Source organism: Amblyraja radiata, chromosome 5 (assembly GCF_010909765.2).
Source record: "Amblyraja radiata isolate CabotCenter1 chromosome 5, sAmbRad1.1.pri, whole genome shotgun sequence".
NCBI lineage: Eukaryota > Metazoa > Chordata > Chondrichthyes > Rajiformes > Rajidae > Amblyraja > Amblyraja radiata.
The window spans coordinates 103,369,618-103,387,837 of record NC_045960.1 but is presented as its reverse complement, the minus strand read 5'-3'; the positions used below and the strand labels follow the sequence as shown (position 1 = coordinate 103,387,837).

Sequence of the window (18,220 nt, the reverse complement as noted above, 5' to 3'; positions counted from 1 at the left end):
AATTAATGCAGAAGGCATTACTTTGTCTGTCCTTCAAGTTGGTAAATGTTCTTTGCAGAATATTGTGGTCACGGAGAGAGTGTGCAGACTCCTCACCCTACCTAGGTTACAGGAGGTATGATGCAGCAGCATCACCTCACAGTGCCTTGGGAAACAGATGGGGGCACTCTGAATGGGGCTCTATCTGTGGCCCACAGATCAGATGTTATAAACCAGTGATCTAGAAAACTAAATTGACACAAAACAGCAGAGATTCTAGAATAGGAGTGCAGAATAGCCCTTAGGCCGTTGTCAATATGGCTAACTTAAGGGCCTGTCCCACCAGCATGCAATTGCATGCGTCTAGCGCGACCAAACGTGGTGGATTGAGGCGTACGGCCTCGCAGAGCCGGTCCCAATTTGAACCGCGGAGGCGTATGGAGTTGTGCGGGGCTGGTCCCAACATCATACTCACCAATCAGCTGGGCAGGAGACGGCCGACTGAATTTGGACGTCGCACGGCGTCGGGTGGTGACGCCATCACGCAACGGCACGCCGGGCGGTGACGTCATCGCGCAACGCCACGTGCTTGGCGTAATCCGTCAAGATGATGCGTTGCGTACGGCGTCAACATGATGCGTACGACGTTGAGACTCTGCGTACGCCCGACGATGCGTTGCGTACGGCCTCAAAGCGACTGCGGGCCGACAGGCCGTTGTCGCGCGGGATTTTCGGACAGTGCAAGATTTTTGGAGCCCTGCACGATGTCGGGATCAGCCCCCCACAACTCCATACGCCTCCGCCGATCGAAGTGGGACCGGCCCCGCGAGGCCGTACGCCTCAAGTGTCCACGTTTGGTCGCGCTAGACACATGCTATCGCATGCTGATGGGACAGGCCTTTTACTTGCCATTTATTCTAGGTCTAAGGTTTAAAAACCACTTGAAATATTCCCAATGCTTTAAAAAATATTTAGGCTCATGATATGACCTTTATCCATTCATTTGCTGAGCTCGAAAGAAATTCAGATTAATGGCGATTAACTGATGTGACCTATTTCTAAACTTACTGATTGTATTTTACAGCCTTTTTACTGTAGCTGAATACCAAAATATTTGATCCATGAGTATCTTCCCATCATTGATATTGAAATAATATGTTTTACTCTCTTCCAAATTGTGATGGTATTTCTACATTGTGATTGAAAAATGCTTTTAGCATTTTCATGAACTACTTAAAAACAAATTACTTCTGATTAGTATTTTATTAACGGTGTGTTAAATCTCATCTAACTGAATACTGCAGATAATTTATTTCTTTATACCATATAACCATATAACAATTACAGCACAGAAACAGGCCATCTCGACCCTTCTAGTCCGTGCCGAACACGTATTCTCCCCTAGTCCCATATACCTGCGCTCAGACCATAACCCTCCATTCCTTTCCCGTCCATATAACTATCCAATTTATTTTTAAATGATAATAACGAGCCTGCCTCCACCACCTTCACTGGAAGCTCATTCCACACAGCCACCACTCTCTGAGTAAAGAAGTTCCCCCTCATGTTACCCCTAAACTTCTGTCCCTTAATTCTCAAGTCATGTCCCCTTGTTTGAATCTTCCCTACATGCAGTGGGAAAAGCTTATCCACGTCAACTCTGTCTAACCCTCTCATCATTTTAAAGACCTATCAAGTCCCCCCTTAAGCTTCTGCGCTCCAAAGAATAAAGCCCTAACTTGTTCAACCTTTCTCTGTAACTTAGTTGCTGAAACCCAGGCAACATTCTAGTAAATCTCCTCTGTACTCTCTCTATTTTGTTGACATCCTTCCTATAATTAGGCAACCAAAATTGTGCACCATACTCCAGAATTGGCCTCACCAATGCCTTGTACAATTTTAACCCCTATACATTGAACCTTACATTAAAGTTCTAAGTTGAAATTTGACCATAATTATCTATTTCAAAGAGATTATTTGACAATGGAATCCAGCATTTTCATCATTCTGTTGTATACCAAGCAGTTTTGCATTTAAATTAATAAATATAATCAAATGCTTTTTATTATTTCTACATCTCCTTATGGTCGAAACAGCCTTTTAGCGTTCAGCGTCATCCCCCTGATTGTGAGCAAATTTGGGCACCATATCTGAGGATGTGCTGGCTGTGGAGAGGGTCCAGAGGAGGTTTATAAGAATGGTCCCAGGAATGAGTAGGTTAACCTATGATGAGCGTTTGTCGGCACTGGGCCTGTACTCGCTGCAGTTTAGAAGAATGAGGGGGGAATTCTCATTGAAACGTACAGAATAATGTAAGGCTTGGGTAGAGTGGATGTGGAGAGGATGTTTGCACTAGTGGGAGAGTCTAGGACTAGAGGTCATAGCCTCAGAATTAAAGGACGTTCTTTTATGAAGGCGATGAGAAGAAATTCGGAGCGTGGTGAATCTGTGGAATTCTTTGCCACAGAAGGCTGTAGAGGCCAAGTCAGTGGATATTTTTAAGGCAGAGATAGATAGATTTTTTATTAGGACAGGTGTCAGAGGTTATGGGGAGAAGGCAGGAGAATGGGGTGAGGAGGGAGAGATACATCAGCCATGATAGAATGGGGGAGAAGACTTGATGGGCCGAATGGCCTAATTCTACTCCTATCCCTTATGACCTTATGACCCTTGGATCCACCTTTTTTCCCTCCATATGCCCGAATTCAAGAAAGCAACCTTTCCCTCCTGTGCCATTCAGTTTGATGCCGGAGTTCTTTAACCCTCCCTTGTTAATTCATTCTGATGCCTGTCTTCCGTTCCATGCTGTGTTCTTTTGCAAGGATACTGCTCTTTGATTTCCCTTCCCCACCACTTCCATTCTGCACACCCATCCCCCATTTGTGTTGCTACCATTTTCAACCTCCTGCCATTGCATGGAGGACTAAGAATTCAGATTATGATTGGTGCAGTGAATAAGAACTGGAAGGAATATTGAGATGTGCAGTTTGGGTTAAGTAATAAAAAGTTGCTGGAATATACCTGTAGTAGTTCTCCCATGTATGCCCAGCAAAATGTGGACTTAAATGTAGGATTTGCAAATTTATTTTGGTCATTTATTGTCACAAAAAAGCCATCTTGTCCTTCACTATGATTTTCATTATTGCTGTGGTTACATATTTGCCTGTCCATGTACCAGGTCACAAAGCCCAGTCTAATGTGCACATTTTTATCAGAGATCTGAATTATCCATTACTTAAACATTTGCATGTCGTTTATTGAGCAGGCATGGAGGTTCTGCTTGGCTAGCTATTTACTGCCCATCTCTAATTGGTCTCTGAGGTTGTGATTCCTTGAACAGTTTCCACACAAACTCAGTAAATGAGGCCAGGTATTAACAAAGTAAATAAGAGAATAAGCATGAACAATGAAAGAAAATATTAAAGTTTCTCAGCAAGGTGAGTAATTATAGTGAGTAACAAATAGTTAGGTGGTTAATTGCTGGAAATTTATTTTAAAATTACATATTCATTCAATGGATATTTGAACTATTGCCAGTCTTTTACTCTTCAATAGGGAAAAGACCTTTGCACCTTCAAAATGAAAATAAATTTGATTTTTTTAAACTGGTGTGGAAATTATGGTAATCGTGGTTGAAAAGGGCCCGGTGAAATTATTCAGCACCAGTTCCAGTTTTTAGATAAAATGTGAATAATATTGGCCATATTAACTTGTCCTGGAAGAATGAACTAAGATTTTAGATTGCTTTCTTGTATGTACAGTCATAGTCATTCAAGGTAGAAACAGGCCCTTCGGCCCAACCTGCCCAAGCCGACCAGCATGCCCCATCTACACCAGTCCCACCTGCCTGTGTTTGGCCCATATCTCTCTAAACCTATCCAATCTATGTTCAAATGTTTTTTAAACTAGATGTACTAGATGTTTATATTTTTTTAAACTTGATTACATTCATGATGTTTGTTCTTTATATGTATGGACTAAAAATCTTAAAACAGTTAAAATTTCAATGATCATTACTGAGTTATAAATCTTTCCGAAATATAAACATTTTACAACTAATTTTAGTGTGCATTTTAGGAGAAAATAAGTGTAAACTTACAGTATTTTACTTAACTGTGATGTGTGAAATGAAGTGTCAAATTAAATCCCGAGTACTCTTCCCAGCCACTGCAGTGGAAATTTCTGCATCCATTTGCACGTTGTTTCTTGAGCAGGCATGGAGGTTCTGCTTGGCTCGCTATTTACTGCCTCTAATTGGACTCTAACGTTGAGATTCCTTGAACAGTTTCCACACAAACTCAGTAAAATAGGCCAGATATTAATAAAGTAAATAAAAGCATGAACAATGAAAGAAAATATTAAAGACTCTCAGCAAGGTGAAATATTCCACCTGCAGTTTCTTTTTATCTTTTCAACTGTCGGGGATTATTAGGGAAAAATGTGATGATTTTTTTTCTTGGAAGGATTTTTATACTAATGTAGAAGGGCTAATGTTGAATTATTATTTTTTTAAAGTCAAGTGTTTGATCTATATATCGGAAAAGAACAATGAAATCTTTACTTGCTGCAGGTTTACAGGCCCATTAATGCAATAGCATAATAAGCACATACATATACAGTAAGTAATAATACAATAAATTAATATTTAACAATACTAGGTAGGCAGACCATAATAGTGAACAACCTGAGTACGTAGTGCAACCAAAAACAAAGTCCATAGTAGATCTTGATGGAGGGAGGGTTGTGGTTCGAGTTGTGCACTGAATCAAGAGCCTGATGGCTGCTGAGAAGAAGCTGTTCTTAAACCTGCGTGAAATAGTTCTCAGACTTTTGTACCTTCTTCCTGATGCCCGCACAAGATGCGTGATTAGCCAGGGTGACGTGGGCCTTTGATGATATTACCTGGTATTTTGAGGCAGAGCTTCCTGTACACCCTTTCAGTAGTGGGAGATTAATATCCACAATGGACCAGGCAATGTCTACGCTTTCTGAAGCTGCCTTTGTTCCCGATAGTTTGAGTCACCACATGATGTAACCAGTCAGTATGCTCTGTGCCATGCATGTGTACACATTCAATAGAGTCTTCAGTGAGATATAAAATCTCCTCAATCTTCTAAGGAAGTGGAGGAATTGATGAGCTTTCTTTGTAGTTGCATTCATGTGCTGGGCTCAGGACAGATCTTCAGTGATAGATATGCACGCTGAAGCTGTTGACTGCTCCATCGTTGTCCTGTTTACATAGAATGGTTGGATTCCTTGTTGCAGTCAACAATCAGATTCTTGGTCTTGCTAACATTGACAGCAAGTTTGTGTTTCTGGCACCATTTAATGTGATTGCCACTCTCTCTCCTATACTTTAACTCTTCATTACCTGTTATTCATTCAACAACAGTGGTATTATCGACATATTTAAAGATGGGGTCGGAGCTGTGTCTGGCTACATAATCATGGGTGTCCGGAGAGTAGTACAGGGGAATGAGCACACATCTTTGAACTGCTCCTGTCCTCACGGTCATCAAGGAGGAAGTGTTGTGCCAATTCAAACTAATTGAAGTCTGCTATTGAGAAAGTCGAGGATCCAATTGCATAGGGAAGAGCACAGATCCAGTTCCCCAAGTTTAGAACTTTTTAGACTTACATCGGCTATTCCCTTTGAATCAATCTCTGGGGTACTCATAACATCTTTCCAGCCTGAAAAGGTTCCTTTTATTCCCACTGTTTCCTATGTATTAGCCGGTTTTCAATTCATGCTACCGTACTTCTCATTCCTTTAAATTTGGTCTGTGTTCCTTGGAGTTTAGAAGAAGGAGCGATGCATAGAAATCTCTTAGAAGGAAGCGAATCTCTGGAATTCTGTGCACCTGGGTGCATATTTTACACACAGGAACTTTTAAGTAATTTTTCGCACATAATTAAATATTAAGATATTTTCTGTGTCCTACTTTCAGACAATAACTGATGTGAAATAGATTATCTTGTAAAATAGGCGGCAGACAATGACTGTAAGCCTGATTTATAAATATAACGCATTGATTAAATATACATGTAATGCAAAATAGGCTTTTTGGATGAAACTTCTCTGAAAATGAAATCAAGATTTTAAAATAACCAGGCAACAAAATAATAGGAATTCTTAACCTGACCAGAGTGGTACTGTGGGGCACTAGATAGTTCTGTGCAATTCATGTCTCTGTTTACCAATGAGTTTCTATTTTTTAATTTTTAATTTTTAATTTTATTTATTAGAAGTAAGTACAATACAGTGGTACCTTTTTACAGGTTCCCAAAATTATGTTAACATAATAAATTCTCTGTACAACTTCCTTTTTTTTTTTTTTTTAAAAGAGAGAGATAAGAAAGAAAGAGTGAGTAAAGAATAGAGGAAAGTCTAGTGTGTGTGAAAAAAAAGAGGGAAAAGGAGATAGTAAAGAAAATAAATAAGTAAGAAAGTGAGACAGGAGGGAGATTATCCAATCGCCACACGGAGATGCTTTTTTATATTCTTGATCATCTTTCACCCATACCTGAAACTTTTAATTTTTACGATACTGTTGCACCACATGAATCCAAGAAATCAATAAATGGAGACCAACTCGTTAAGAATTGGTCTTGTTTGTCTATTAGGAGTCTCAACCAATGTGTTTCTTAAAGTTGTTTTATTTCATTTAAAGATGGTTCCTACTAACCTGCAGATTTTGTTTTGATTGCAGATCCATAATATATGTTGCAATAATATTAAAACCCATCTTCACCATGCATCATTTTTACATAATGTATTAAAGTGATTGTGACCTATATTAATTTTCTAGAGAGCATGCAGCTATTTATGTGAGGATTAATGCACTTGTTGCTAATTTTGGGAGATACAGTTAAATTTAAAGTGCACCAAAAGTTATTCTGAACACACCTGTTACCTCAGAGATAGACATCAGCTGGAATTGTTAATATATATATCTTTTTCTGTTTTCCTATTTCAAGGTTGAATCAACACAGAGTATGATCAGAATTCTTGGTTTGTCAGCTACTCTTCCCAATTATATTGATGTGGCCAATTTTCTCCATGTGAATCCATTCATTGGACTTTTCTTCTTTGATGGGCGGTTCCGACCAGTACCTCTAAGCCAGACGTTCATTGGAATAAAAGCATCAAATAAGGTAAAGGCAACGTTTCCTGTAAACATAAAATGAGGTTAAAGGTTGTTTCTGACAATTTATTTTCAGAATTTGGAAGCAATTTTATAAGACTATCCAGAATGAAAGGGTTTGGGGGGGAACAGAGTTAGAACAGATATATATTTGTGCTGCTTTTGTGTAGAAAATAACTATTAACGTATATAGGGGAGGGAGTGGTTAGGGTTGGAAAGGAATAGAAATATAGAAACATAGAAAATAGGTGCAGGAGAAGGCCATTCGGCCCTTCGAGCCTGCACCGCCATTCAATATGATCATGGCTGGTCATCTTTATCCTGTATCTGCTTCTCTCCATACCCCCTGATACCTTTAGCCACAAAGGCCACATCTAACTCCCTCTTAAATATAGCCAATGAACTGGCCTCAACTACCTTCTGTGGCAGAGAATTCCAGAGATTCACCACTCTCTGTGTGAAAAATGTTTTTCTCATCTCGGTTCTGTCCAACCTCTAGCCTGTCCAACCCCTTAAGAATTTTGTAAGTTTTTATGATCCCCCCTCAATCTTCTAAATTCTAACAAGTACAAGCCGAGTCTATCCAGTCTTTCTTCATATGAAAGTCCTGACATCCCAGGAATCAGTCTGGATGAATGAATCAAGACGTTGTGGAGTGAGTGGCCTCTGCGGAAGGTTCAAAAGGGGTGCGGATGGGAAGATGTGACTGGTGGTGATCCCACTTCAACTTCTGGAAGGACTATTGTGGCACAGAGTTTGTGGAATTAAATAGAAAAATGTGTAATGAGAAGGAACACATCACAATGGCAGTAATTCATTTGTAAGCGCTAAAGCCCAGAGACAAAAAAAATAGCGTTGGTGATATTTGTTGAATGGCTGACCAACAATGAGCCATAAGTCCCAGAAGCACGCAGAGGCACTGTCACTGGTGCGAGCCACCTTCTTCTTGGACAATCCCTTGCAATCAAGGATGACTTGCACTGTCTCTAGTTTTGTGGATTCAGAGGTGGTGCAGGAGGTTTGTGTTGGAACAAACGGCTTTTTCAGAAATGGGGCAGTTGGCGGGTAGTGGATGGGTAGTTTAAACGTTGATCTTCTCCTACCATTGCTCACACAGGGCCTCTATATTCCCCAGGTACCTCAAGGATCTCAATACCATTCTTTATGTTGAGCAGTCATGTGCCAGAGATTCCCAGGAACCACTAAAGTTGGTTCACATTCCGTCCAGTGAATTTGGAGAATTTTGCAGAGTTTGTTTTTTTAAATCCTTTTCCACTGCCCAGCAATGCAAACTGTAGTTTGACCAGACCTCAGAAATGTTTGGAAGATATAGATAACAGTTACCCTCTAGATATCCGTTTTCCTCAATAAAAACATCTATTCCTTATTTATTTTATCAAAAACTGTACATTTTTTGACAAATTATATCTTATAATTTGTTTTCATGTTAAACATAACCTTGTTGTTACTCTATGCTCTGCGCCAAGAGTTTAGAGTAGACTTAACTTCTGGAACCATTTGACTTAGAAGTGTGCTTTTTTGGCTGATTTCTCACCATTTTCTGCTGCCTTGTATTGTGTGTCTGTGCAACCTTAGGCTTTACTCTCCCTATATACTCTTTAAAATGTTATCAATTCATTTATATTACTTGTTACTGGGTCACACGGGATAAAAACCTTTCACTGTACCTCGGTACATGTGACAATAAACTAAACTAAACTAAACTTTTTATTCTTTCTTCTAAAATATATCTCTTGAAATGTTGACACCAAATCTGTAACAATGAAATGTAAAAGAATGGACAAATACTTTATCAGTCTTTATTATGTAATTCAGACAGCCTCAGTTGGACTGCTGCCTCTGGATACAGGGTAATTTGGCAAAAATTGCTCCATTAAAATTAACACAGGTGTCTTTCTAGTTGCAGTTGATCAACCCTCAGTTAACCACAGACAGAAAAATGTCAGTTCCCTTGCAATATATCCAGATGTAAAATGAATGAGCTAATGCCTGAAGCTTATGTTAAGTTAAAATGATGTTATCCAAATTACTAAGCTTTAACCTGATTATATATCTCAGTCACTTTGTTATCGTCCATTTGTGGCATTGAAAGCCCTTGGGCTTAATTTCTCCTGCTTCAGTTATGCGCAACTGTGTCCTGTTTTATTGAACATATGTTGGTACCAAACACAAAAATTGGATTGAGCCCATTACATTGTCTTTGTCTCATTCCCCTTCACCCCTTCATGAAGGGAAATACAATACAAAGTAGATAGCTATCGCAATTTATGTTTATATAATGTGTCCCTTTTGAGTTGATAATACTGCAGCTTTCCTTCAACTGTAAAGCCCAGCCACTGGAAAAAGTAGTGTGCTTGGGAAACACTGTAAATTATGCAAATATTTGAAAAGTAAAGTATTGAGATGGGTTTAAATCTCAGATGAGTAACTTTCCACTGTTTAGCCTTTTGCAACCGTTCCATAAATAAACAAATCATTGATACATGTTCAATTTAAATTTCTTTGTGAGCATTGCTGGCAAGTCTTCCTTTATTTCCCATCTCTTTGTCCATGTGAAACTGATGGTGATTGATCTTCATGGTAGTACTAACATATTGGTCCATTATGTTTCAGAACATGTTGGGTCAGAAAAAAATAGGCAGCATCTCTGCCTGTCCTGCTGGATTACTCCAGCATTTTATGTTTATTTTTGGTGTAGTCCGGCATCTGCAGTTCCTTCCAACACATTAGGTCAGAAAATCCAGTTTTTGACCAACCCAACACAGTTTTCATTATTTTGCTGCTGTTTGAAAGTTGCATAATTTGTTGAAATGGATTGGTTTTGTTTTCTGTGAACAGGACTTTCCAGGGGAATATTCAATGTAACTGGAGATATACTAGTGTTTTAGCTGCATTGAAATATCTTGACTAGGTGTACAGCTTGTTGTGGGACTTGACTTTTCTGTCATAGAGCTAGGATATCTGGTATTTTACTGGTCTTTTCTGCATCCAGTTTGACCGTGGGGATTGAATCAGGCTAGATAGTGTATGTGATGGTAGAGACCTCCGAAGGAAGAATCGGTGGATCATCTACTCAGTACTTCTGACTGCAAATGGTTGCATAGCTAAATGAGTGTCAAGACAAGAGTATTTAATTGTATAATGTTGCACTACATTCTTTGGCTTGCACTATTATGGGCTGGTTTGCCTAATACCGTGGGTTGTTGCATATTATGTGCCTGTAAAGGTGCACAATAAATTATTTTATTGTTCGAATCCAATGCAAATCACATTTAAACACTAACATTCCATTGTAGTTTGGTGCTGAGGTAGGATTGCAGTTAGTGCTGTGCAGGGTGGGTCAAGAGACTGATGGTTGATGGGAAGAAGCTGATCTTGAACCTGATAACGATTTTTAGCTACTGTGCCTTTTTCTGGATGGTAGCAGAGAGATGAGACCATGTGTTGGAGCCTACCACAGAGAAGGCATTTCTGGATTTAGTGTTGTCTAATGAACCAGATTTAATAAGGGAACTAAGGTAAAGGAACCACTAGGAGGAAGTGATCATAATATGATATGTTTTAACCTGCAATTTGAGAGGGATAACGTTAAATCAGAAGTGTCTGTATTGCAGTTGAACAAAGGGAACTATGAAGGCATGAGAGAGGAGCTGGCCAAGGTCGACTGGAAAAGGATTCTAGCAGGAATGATGGTGGAACAGCAATGGCAGGAATTTCTGGGCATAATCCAAAAGATGCAGGATCATTTCATTCCAAAGTGGAAGAAAGATTCTAAGGGGAGTAAGAGGCAACTATGGCCTTCATATGACGTTAGGAATGGTATAAAACTAAAGGAAAAGGTATGCAACAACAAAGAGTAGCGGGAAACGTTCAAAGGACACCAGAAGTTAACCAAATGGACAATACGGGGTGAAAAGATGAAGCACAAAGGCAAGCTCACCAAGAATATAAAGAAGGATAGTAAAAGCTTTTTTAGGCATGTTGGGAAAAATATTAGTAAAGACAAATGTGGGTCCCTTGAAGACAGAAACAGGTGAAATTATTTTGGGGAACAAGAAAATGGCAATGGGTTGAACAGGTACATTGGTTCTGTCTTAACTAAGGAAGACACAAACAATCTCCCAGATGTACCAGAGGACAGAGGATCCAGGGAGACAGAGGAACGGAAAGAAATTTGCATTAGGTGAGAAATAGTGTTGGGTAGACTGATGGGACTGAAGGCTGATAAATAATAATAATAATAATAATGGATGGAATTTATATAGCGCCTTTCTAATACTCAAGGCGCTTTACATCGCATTATTCATTCACTCTTCAGTCACACTCGGTGGTGGTAAGCTACTTCTGTAGCCACAGCTGCCCTGGGGCAGACTGACGGAAGCGTGGCTGCCAATCTGCGCCTACGGCCCCTCCGACCACCACCAATCACTCACACACATTCACACACATTCACACACAGGCAAAGGTGGGTGAAGTGTCTTGCCCAAGGACACAACGACAGTATGCACTCCAAGCGGGATTCGAACCGGCTACCTTCCGGTTGCCAGCCGAACACTTAGCCCATTGTGCCATCTGTCGTCCCGATGTGATATAAATTTATATCACATTCATGTATGTGTGTTTATAAACATTTTATTCTTTAACAAGAATTAACAGAATTATGAACTAACAGAATTATGAATCTAACCCTATATCACACACAAAAACTTCCCCCGCAATGTTAATTATCCTGCGAGTCGGGTCGGGTCGGGTCGGGTAGGTTCCGGTTACTACAAAATCAAATCAAACACTGCTTGTGAGCCATTTAAAAATAAATGATTTAAAAAACATTAAAAAAGACAATTACCAGAGTCACATTTTTTTCTTGACAAGAAGTATGAACTGACAGAATTATGAATCTAACCCTATATCACACACACAAACTGTGGCCCGGCCTGATGGTCTGCATCCCAGGGTACTCAAGGAGGTGGCTCTAGAAATCGTGAATGCATTGGTGTTCATTTTCCAAAGTTCTACAGATTCAGGATTAGTTCCTGTGGACTGGAGGGTGGCTAATCCCACTTTTCAAGAAAGGAGCGAGAGAGAAAATGGGGAATTATAGACCAGTTAGCCTGACATCGGTGGTGGGGAAGTTGCTGGAGTCAATTATTAAAGAAATAATAACGGCGCATTTAGATAGCAGTAAAAGGATTGGCCCAAGTCAGCATGAAGGGGAATACATATTTATGAAGGGCTTGACTAATCTTCTGGAATTTTTTGAGAATGTGACAAATCAAATGGATGAAGGAGAGCCAGTGGATGTAGTGTATCTGGGGTATTGTGTGCAGTTTTGATCTCCTAATTTGAGGAAGTACATCCTTGCTATTGATGGAGTGCATAATATTCACGAGGTTCATCCCCGGGATGGTGGGACTGTCTTATGAGGAAATATTGGAAAGACTGGGCTTGTATTCACTGGAATTTAGAAGGATGAGAGGGGTTCTTATGGACACATATTAACTTACAAAAGGACCGGACAAGCTGGACTGGACAGGAAAAATGTTCCCAATATTTTGGGAGTCCAGAACCAGGGGCTACAGTTTAAGAATAAAGGGGAGGCCATTTAAAACTGAGATGAGAAAAAACATTTTCACCCAGAGTTGTGAATTTGTGGAATTCTCTGCCACAGAAGGCAGTGGAGGCCAATTCACTGGATTAATTTAAAAGGGAGTTAGATAGAGCTCCTGGGGCTAGCAGAATCAAGGGGTATGGGGAGAAGGCGGGCACGGGTTACTGATTGTGGATGATCAGCCATGATCACAATGAATGGCAATGCTGGCTCGAAGGGCCGATTGCCGTCCTCCTGCAACTATTTTCTATGTCTACGTCTCCATTACTTTCTATATCGTACTATGATCATTATATCTATATTTCAATAACGGTGCTGAGAGGCAAGGAGTACAGTATTTGGAGATGCAGTGTTTATTAAAGCTGTTGTTTATAAGGACGATCTTTTTACAGTGAAATTCAATTGAAATGTAGCAGAGAAATTCTGGAATATAGGCACTGACCTTTGAAGTCACGGTTAGCAATACTGAGGTGAAAGGAAGATACATTTGGGGAAGTGAGTTGGACTTATGTTAAGAGAGAAGATACCTGGAGAGGGTCTCGGCAGGATTCCGGCCCGAAACGTCACCTATTATTTTTCTCCAGAGATCCTGCCTGACTCACTGAGTTCCTCCACCTAGAAAGTAGTTTGGCTTGATCAGTAGGGCAGAAACATAACATAAATCTCTGTCTCAGTGGTAAGGATGCCCATGAGCACATTAGAGGTGAGAATAACTGAGGATAGTCCTCCAGTTGTATATTCCTTTCTACATAGCTAATATCATTGAGTATCACTTTTTCTTTCAACCTAAAAACAAGTTACTGCATCTGACAAATAGATTCAGGATCAGTTCCTGAGGGTAGCTAATGTTATCCCACTTTTTAAGAAAGGTGGTGGTTGGCAGACAGGAAACAAAGAGTAGGGATAAACGGGCCCCTTTCAGAATGGCAGGCAGTGACTAGTGGGGTGCCGCAAGGCTCGGTGCTGGGACCACAGCTATTTACAATATATATTAATGATTTAGATGAAGGGATTACAAGTAACATTATAAACCTTATAAACAACAGCTTTAATAAACACTGCATCTCCAAATACTGTACTCCTTGCCTCTCAGCACCGTTATTGAAATATAGATATAATGATCATAGTACGATATAGAAAGTAATGGAGACGTAGACATAGAAAATAGTTGCAGGAGGACGGCAATCGGCCCTTCGAGCCAGCATTGCCATTCATTGTGATCATGGCTGATCATCCACAATCAGTAACCCGTGCCCGCCTTCTCCCCATACCCCTTGATTCTGCTAGCCCCAGGAGCTCTATCTAACTCCCTTTTAAATTAATCCAGTGAATTGGCCTCCACTGCCTTCTGTGGCAGAGAATTCCACAAATTCACAACTCTGGGTGAAAATGTTTTTTCTCATCTCAGTTTTAAATGGCCTCCCCTTTATTCTTAAACTGTAGCCCCTGGTTCTGGACTCCCAAAATATTGGGAACATTTTTCCTGTCCAGTCCAGCTTGTCCGGTCCTTTTGTAAGTTAATATGAGTGGTAGTGTGAACTGTGAGGAGGATGCTATGAGAATGCAGGGTGACTTGGGCAGGTTGGGTGAATGGGCAGATGCATGGTAGATGATGTGGATAAATGTGAGGTTATCCACTTTGGCAGTTTAATGTGGATAAATGTGAGGTTATCCACTTTGGCAGTTTAATGTGGATAAATGTGAGGTTATCCACTTTGGTAGCAAAAACAGGAAGGAAGATTATTATCTAAATGGTGTCAAGTTGGGAAAAGGGGAAGTACAACGGGATCTGGGGGTCCTTGTTCAGTCACTGAACGTAAGCATGTAGGGACAGCGGGCAGTGAAGAAAGCGAATGGCATGTTGGCCTTTATAACAAATGTTGTTGAGTATGGGAGCAAAGAGGTCCTTCTGCAGTTGTTCAGGTCCCTGGTGAGACCACACCTGGAGAATTGTGTGCCGTTTTGGTCCCCTAATTTGAGGAAGGACATTCTTGCTTTTGAGGGTTTACAAGGTTAATTCCCGGGATGGCGGAACTGTCATATGCTGAGAGAATGGAGCGGCTGGGCTTGTATACTCTAGAGTTTAGAAGGATGAGAGGGGATCATATTGAAACATATAAGATTTGGACACGCTAGAGGCAGGAAACACGTTCCAGATGTTGGGGGAGTCCAGAACTTAAACACAGTTTAAGAATAAGGGGTAAGCCATTTAGAACGGAGATGAGGAAACACTTTGTCACACAGAGAGTTGTGAGAACCGGCCTCCACCGCCCTCTGCTTCAGAGGGCGGTGGAGGCCGGTTCTCTGGATACTTTCAAGAGAGAGCTAGATAAGGCTCATGAAGATAGCGGAGCCAGGGGATATGGGGAGAAGGCAGGAACGGGGTACTGATTGTGGATGATCAGCCATGATCACATTGAATGGCAGTGCTGGCTTGAAGGGCCAAATGGCCTACTCGTGCACCTATTGTCTATTGTCTGTTGAATTGTAAAAAATACTTACATTTTTAAGTTCCTTTCTTGTTTTCGAAACATCCCAAAGTAATTTAGAGGCAATAAACTATTTTTGAGTATAGCCATTAATTTAATATAGGAAGTGGAGTTTTTAATTGCCTTAAACTATACCCTTGTTCCATAGCACAGAGTGTAAATGAAAAAAATGTTTGCACAAGACAGTATATTTTCAATATTTAAAAAAAAGAATGTGCACACTATTCTAATATGCTCTTGGTTTGCAAAAATGCTTGACTGTTACACTCTCTCCTCTTTACCAAATCCATAATGTGCTATCTCTGGCTGGTGGATGCCATCCTGGTGACTGTGAGATTATTCATTTGTCAGTGTTTTCCTCACTTTGGAAAGAGAGGAAACTGAAAACACTTTTTTAAATTACATAATATATTTTCTTGATTTATAGATGCAACAACTACACGACATGGAAGAAGTTTGTTATGACAAGGTTCTAGCAAAACTGAAGGAAGGACACCAGGTAAGGATTTTTCTTACCACTTTTGGAGTTTGCATATTTATGATGACAAAAATGTGAACATTTAGATGTATATTAAATTATGTTTTGATATTATAACATTTTTTATATCTTGTTCAATCAGAGAACAGAATTATTTTTTATGAATATAAAATGGACTGCGGTATTCTTTTTACATCTAACATTTCATTACCATTTAGAACATGGTTAATATAATTTCTAATAAATTATAGATGCATAAAGTTAAAAGATAAATCATATATCCCCATCAAGTGAGGTTAAAACTTAAATTCTCCCAATTGATCTGTATATAATTTGGATATAATATGGATAAAGAACAGAATTTACATTAAGGTTGTTCGGAATTATCATCTGCTTCAAGTGTTTTAATTTTTGCTGAATAAGTAGAACATTCCCACATGCTGTGGATACCTGTGTTATGCTCTGAGACACTTTTAGTGGGAACTCACATTACAAACCAGAAATTAATGAAAAGAATAATGTAGAAACAAATATTACCATAGATTCCCCTGTGCATGACAAAAGTTTACTTTTGTAAGCACTTCAAATGCATCACAGTGTTAAAACATATGGCAAGAAATAATGTGCTGATTCACCATGTTATAAATGAATAACAAATTATCATCAGGGATTGTTCCTCCTCTTTGGCATTCATCATCATAGAATAGTACAGTGTGGAAACAGGCCCTTCATCCCAACTTGCCCACACCGGCCAACATGTCCCAGCTACATTTGTCCTACCTGCCTGCATTTGGCCCATATCCCTCCAAACCTGTCCTATTAATGTACCTGCCTAATTGTTTCTTAAACATCGCAGTAGTCCCTTCCTCAACTACCTCCAGTGGCAGCTCGTTCCATACATCCACCACCCTTTGTGTGAAAAGGTTACCCCTCAGATTCCTATTAAATCTTTTCTCCTTCACCTTAAACCTACAGTATGTCCTCTGGTCCTCGATTCACCTACTCAGGGCAAGAGACTCTCTCCATCCACCCAATCTATTCCTCTCATGATTTTATACATCTCTATCACCCCTCATCCTCGTGCGCTTCAAGGAATAGAATCCCAGCCTACTCAACCTCTCCATATAGCTCAGACACTCGAGTTCTGGCAACAACCTCGCAAATCATCTCTGTACCCTTTCCTATAACATGGTGCCGGGAACTGAACACAATAATCTTAATGCAGCCTCACCAACGCCTTATATAACTGCAACATGACCTCCCAAATTCTATATTCAATACTCTGACTGATGAAGGATCTTGGTAACAGATTCCACTTTTGAATTGTTTTTTATATTTTAGAACCCATTAATATAGGTAGTTATAATCATAAGGTGAGTGGTCACAGTCTTATTGCCGGGGTAGGGGAGTCTAAAACTGGAGGACATAGATTTAGGGTGAGGTTGGAAATATGTAAGCAGACTGGAGGGGCAATTTTTTCACACAGAGGATGGTGGGTATGAAGAATGAACTGCCAGAGGAAGTGGTTGAGGCTTGTATAATTAGTGTTTAAAATACATCTGGATAGGTACATGGTGAAGAATTGTTTAGGGGGAAATATGGACTAAATGCAAGCAAATTGTACCAACTCAGGAGGATTGTTTGTTCCTCCAGACTCAGAGACAGTTTCTACCCCAAAGCAATCTTCACACTCAACATGGAAAAACACTGAGTGTTATTCATGCTGCACTCTTCATTGCTGCTACCCATCTTGAACCTTTACTATCACCGTGTACAGTACTGATTACTTACTTATTTTAATACCTAGTTTTTAACATTGTTTTTGAAATTGTGTCCTGTGTTTTTATGTTTGTATATTATGCACCAATGGAGTGGCAACAACAATTTCGTTGTATGCAGTGCTTACAACGACAAATAAAGATATTTCATTTCATTATCGAAGAATTGGGCTGAAAGCCCCTTTGCTGTGCTTATACCTCAATGACTCAATGCAGTGTTCGTCTGCAGTTTCTTAAAAACTGACTCTGAAAACCTACTCTTTTAACCCAAATGGAATTGTGTGACGGATAGGAAGTTCATACAGAGAAAGGAACTTAAGAAAATTGAGTGAACTTTACAGTTTTGCTCCAGATAATTATTTTATGCCTGGTATATGATTTGGACAAGAGGATCCAATTCATACTCTCCTCTTTAATATCATGTTGTATCTTTTTATTCCTGACTTTTAGAAAAGTTTCCGTATGTTTAAAGATGATAATTCTACATGAAGCATGAAGTTCATTAGCATTGCATGCAGGGAATTAGTGCAATCTTTCAAGTTGAAAGTTTTCTAAACCTGACCAATTCTCCTTCTGTTTTTGTTCCTTTGAAGCGTTCCTTAAAGTTAATGTCAGCAACTCCAACTCATAAGTCCAGGGAAGTCGTCAATCTTTGGATTTATTAGTTTCATTAACTAATAAATCCAAAGATTGATGACTTCCCTGGACTTGATAGCTTACGC

The 18,220-nt window shown here is 39.7% G+C and overlaps 1 protein-coding gene across 1 annotated transcript in view; it reads left to right on the top strand.

The window, feature by feature from the left end:
* ascc3 (activating signal cointegrator 1 complex subunit 3) overlaps positions 1-18,220 on the top strand; it is a 363,313-nt gene that overhangs the window by 90,004 nt on the left and 255,089 nt on the right. The window contains exons 12-13 of the mRNA XM_033021915.1: positions 6,958-7,134; positions 15,670-15,741. Coding sequence (XP_032877806.1) covers positions 6,958-7,134; positions 15,670-15,741 — 249 coding nt within the window. The remainder of the gene's footprint in view (positions 1-6,957; positions 7,135-15,669; positions 15,742-18,220) is intronic.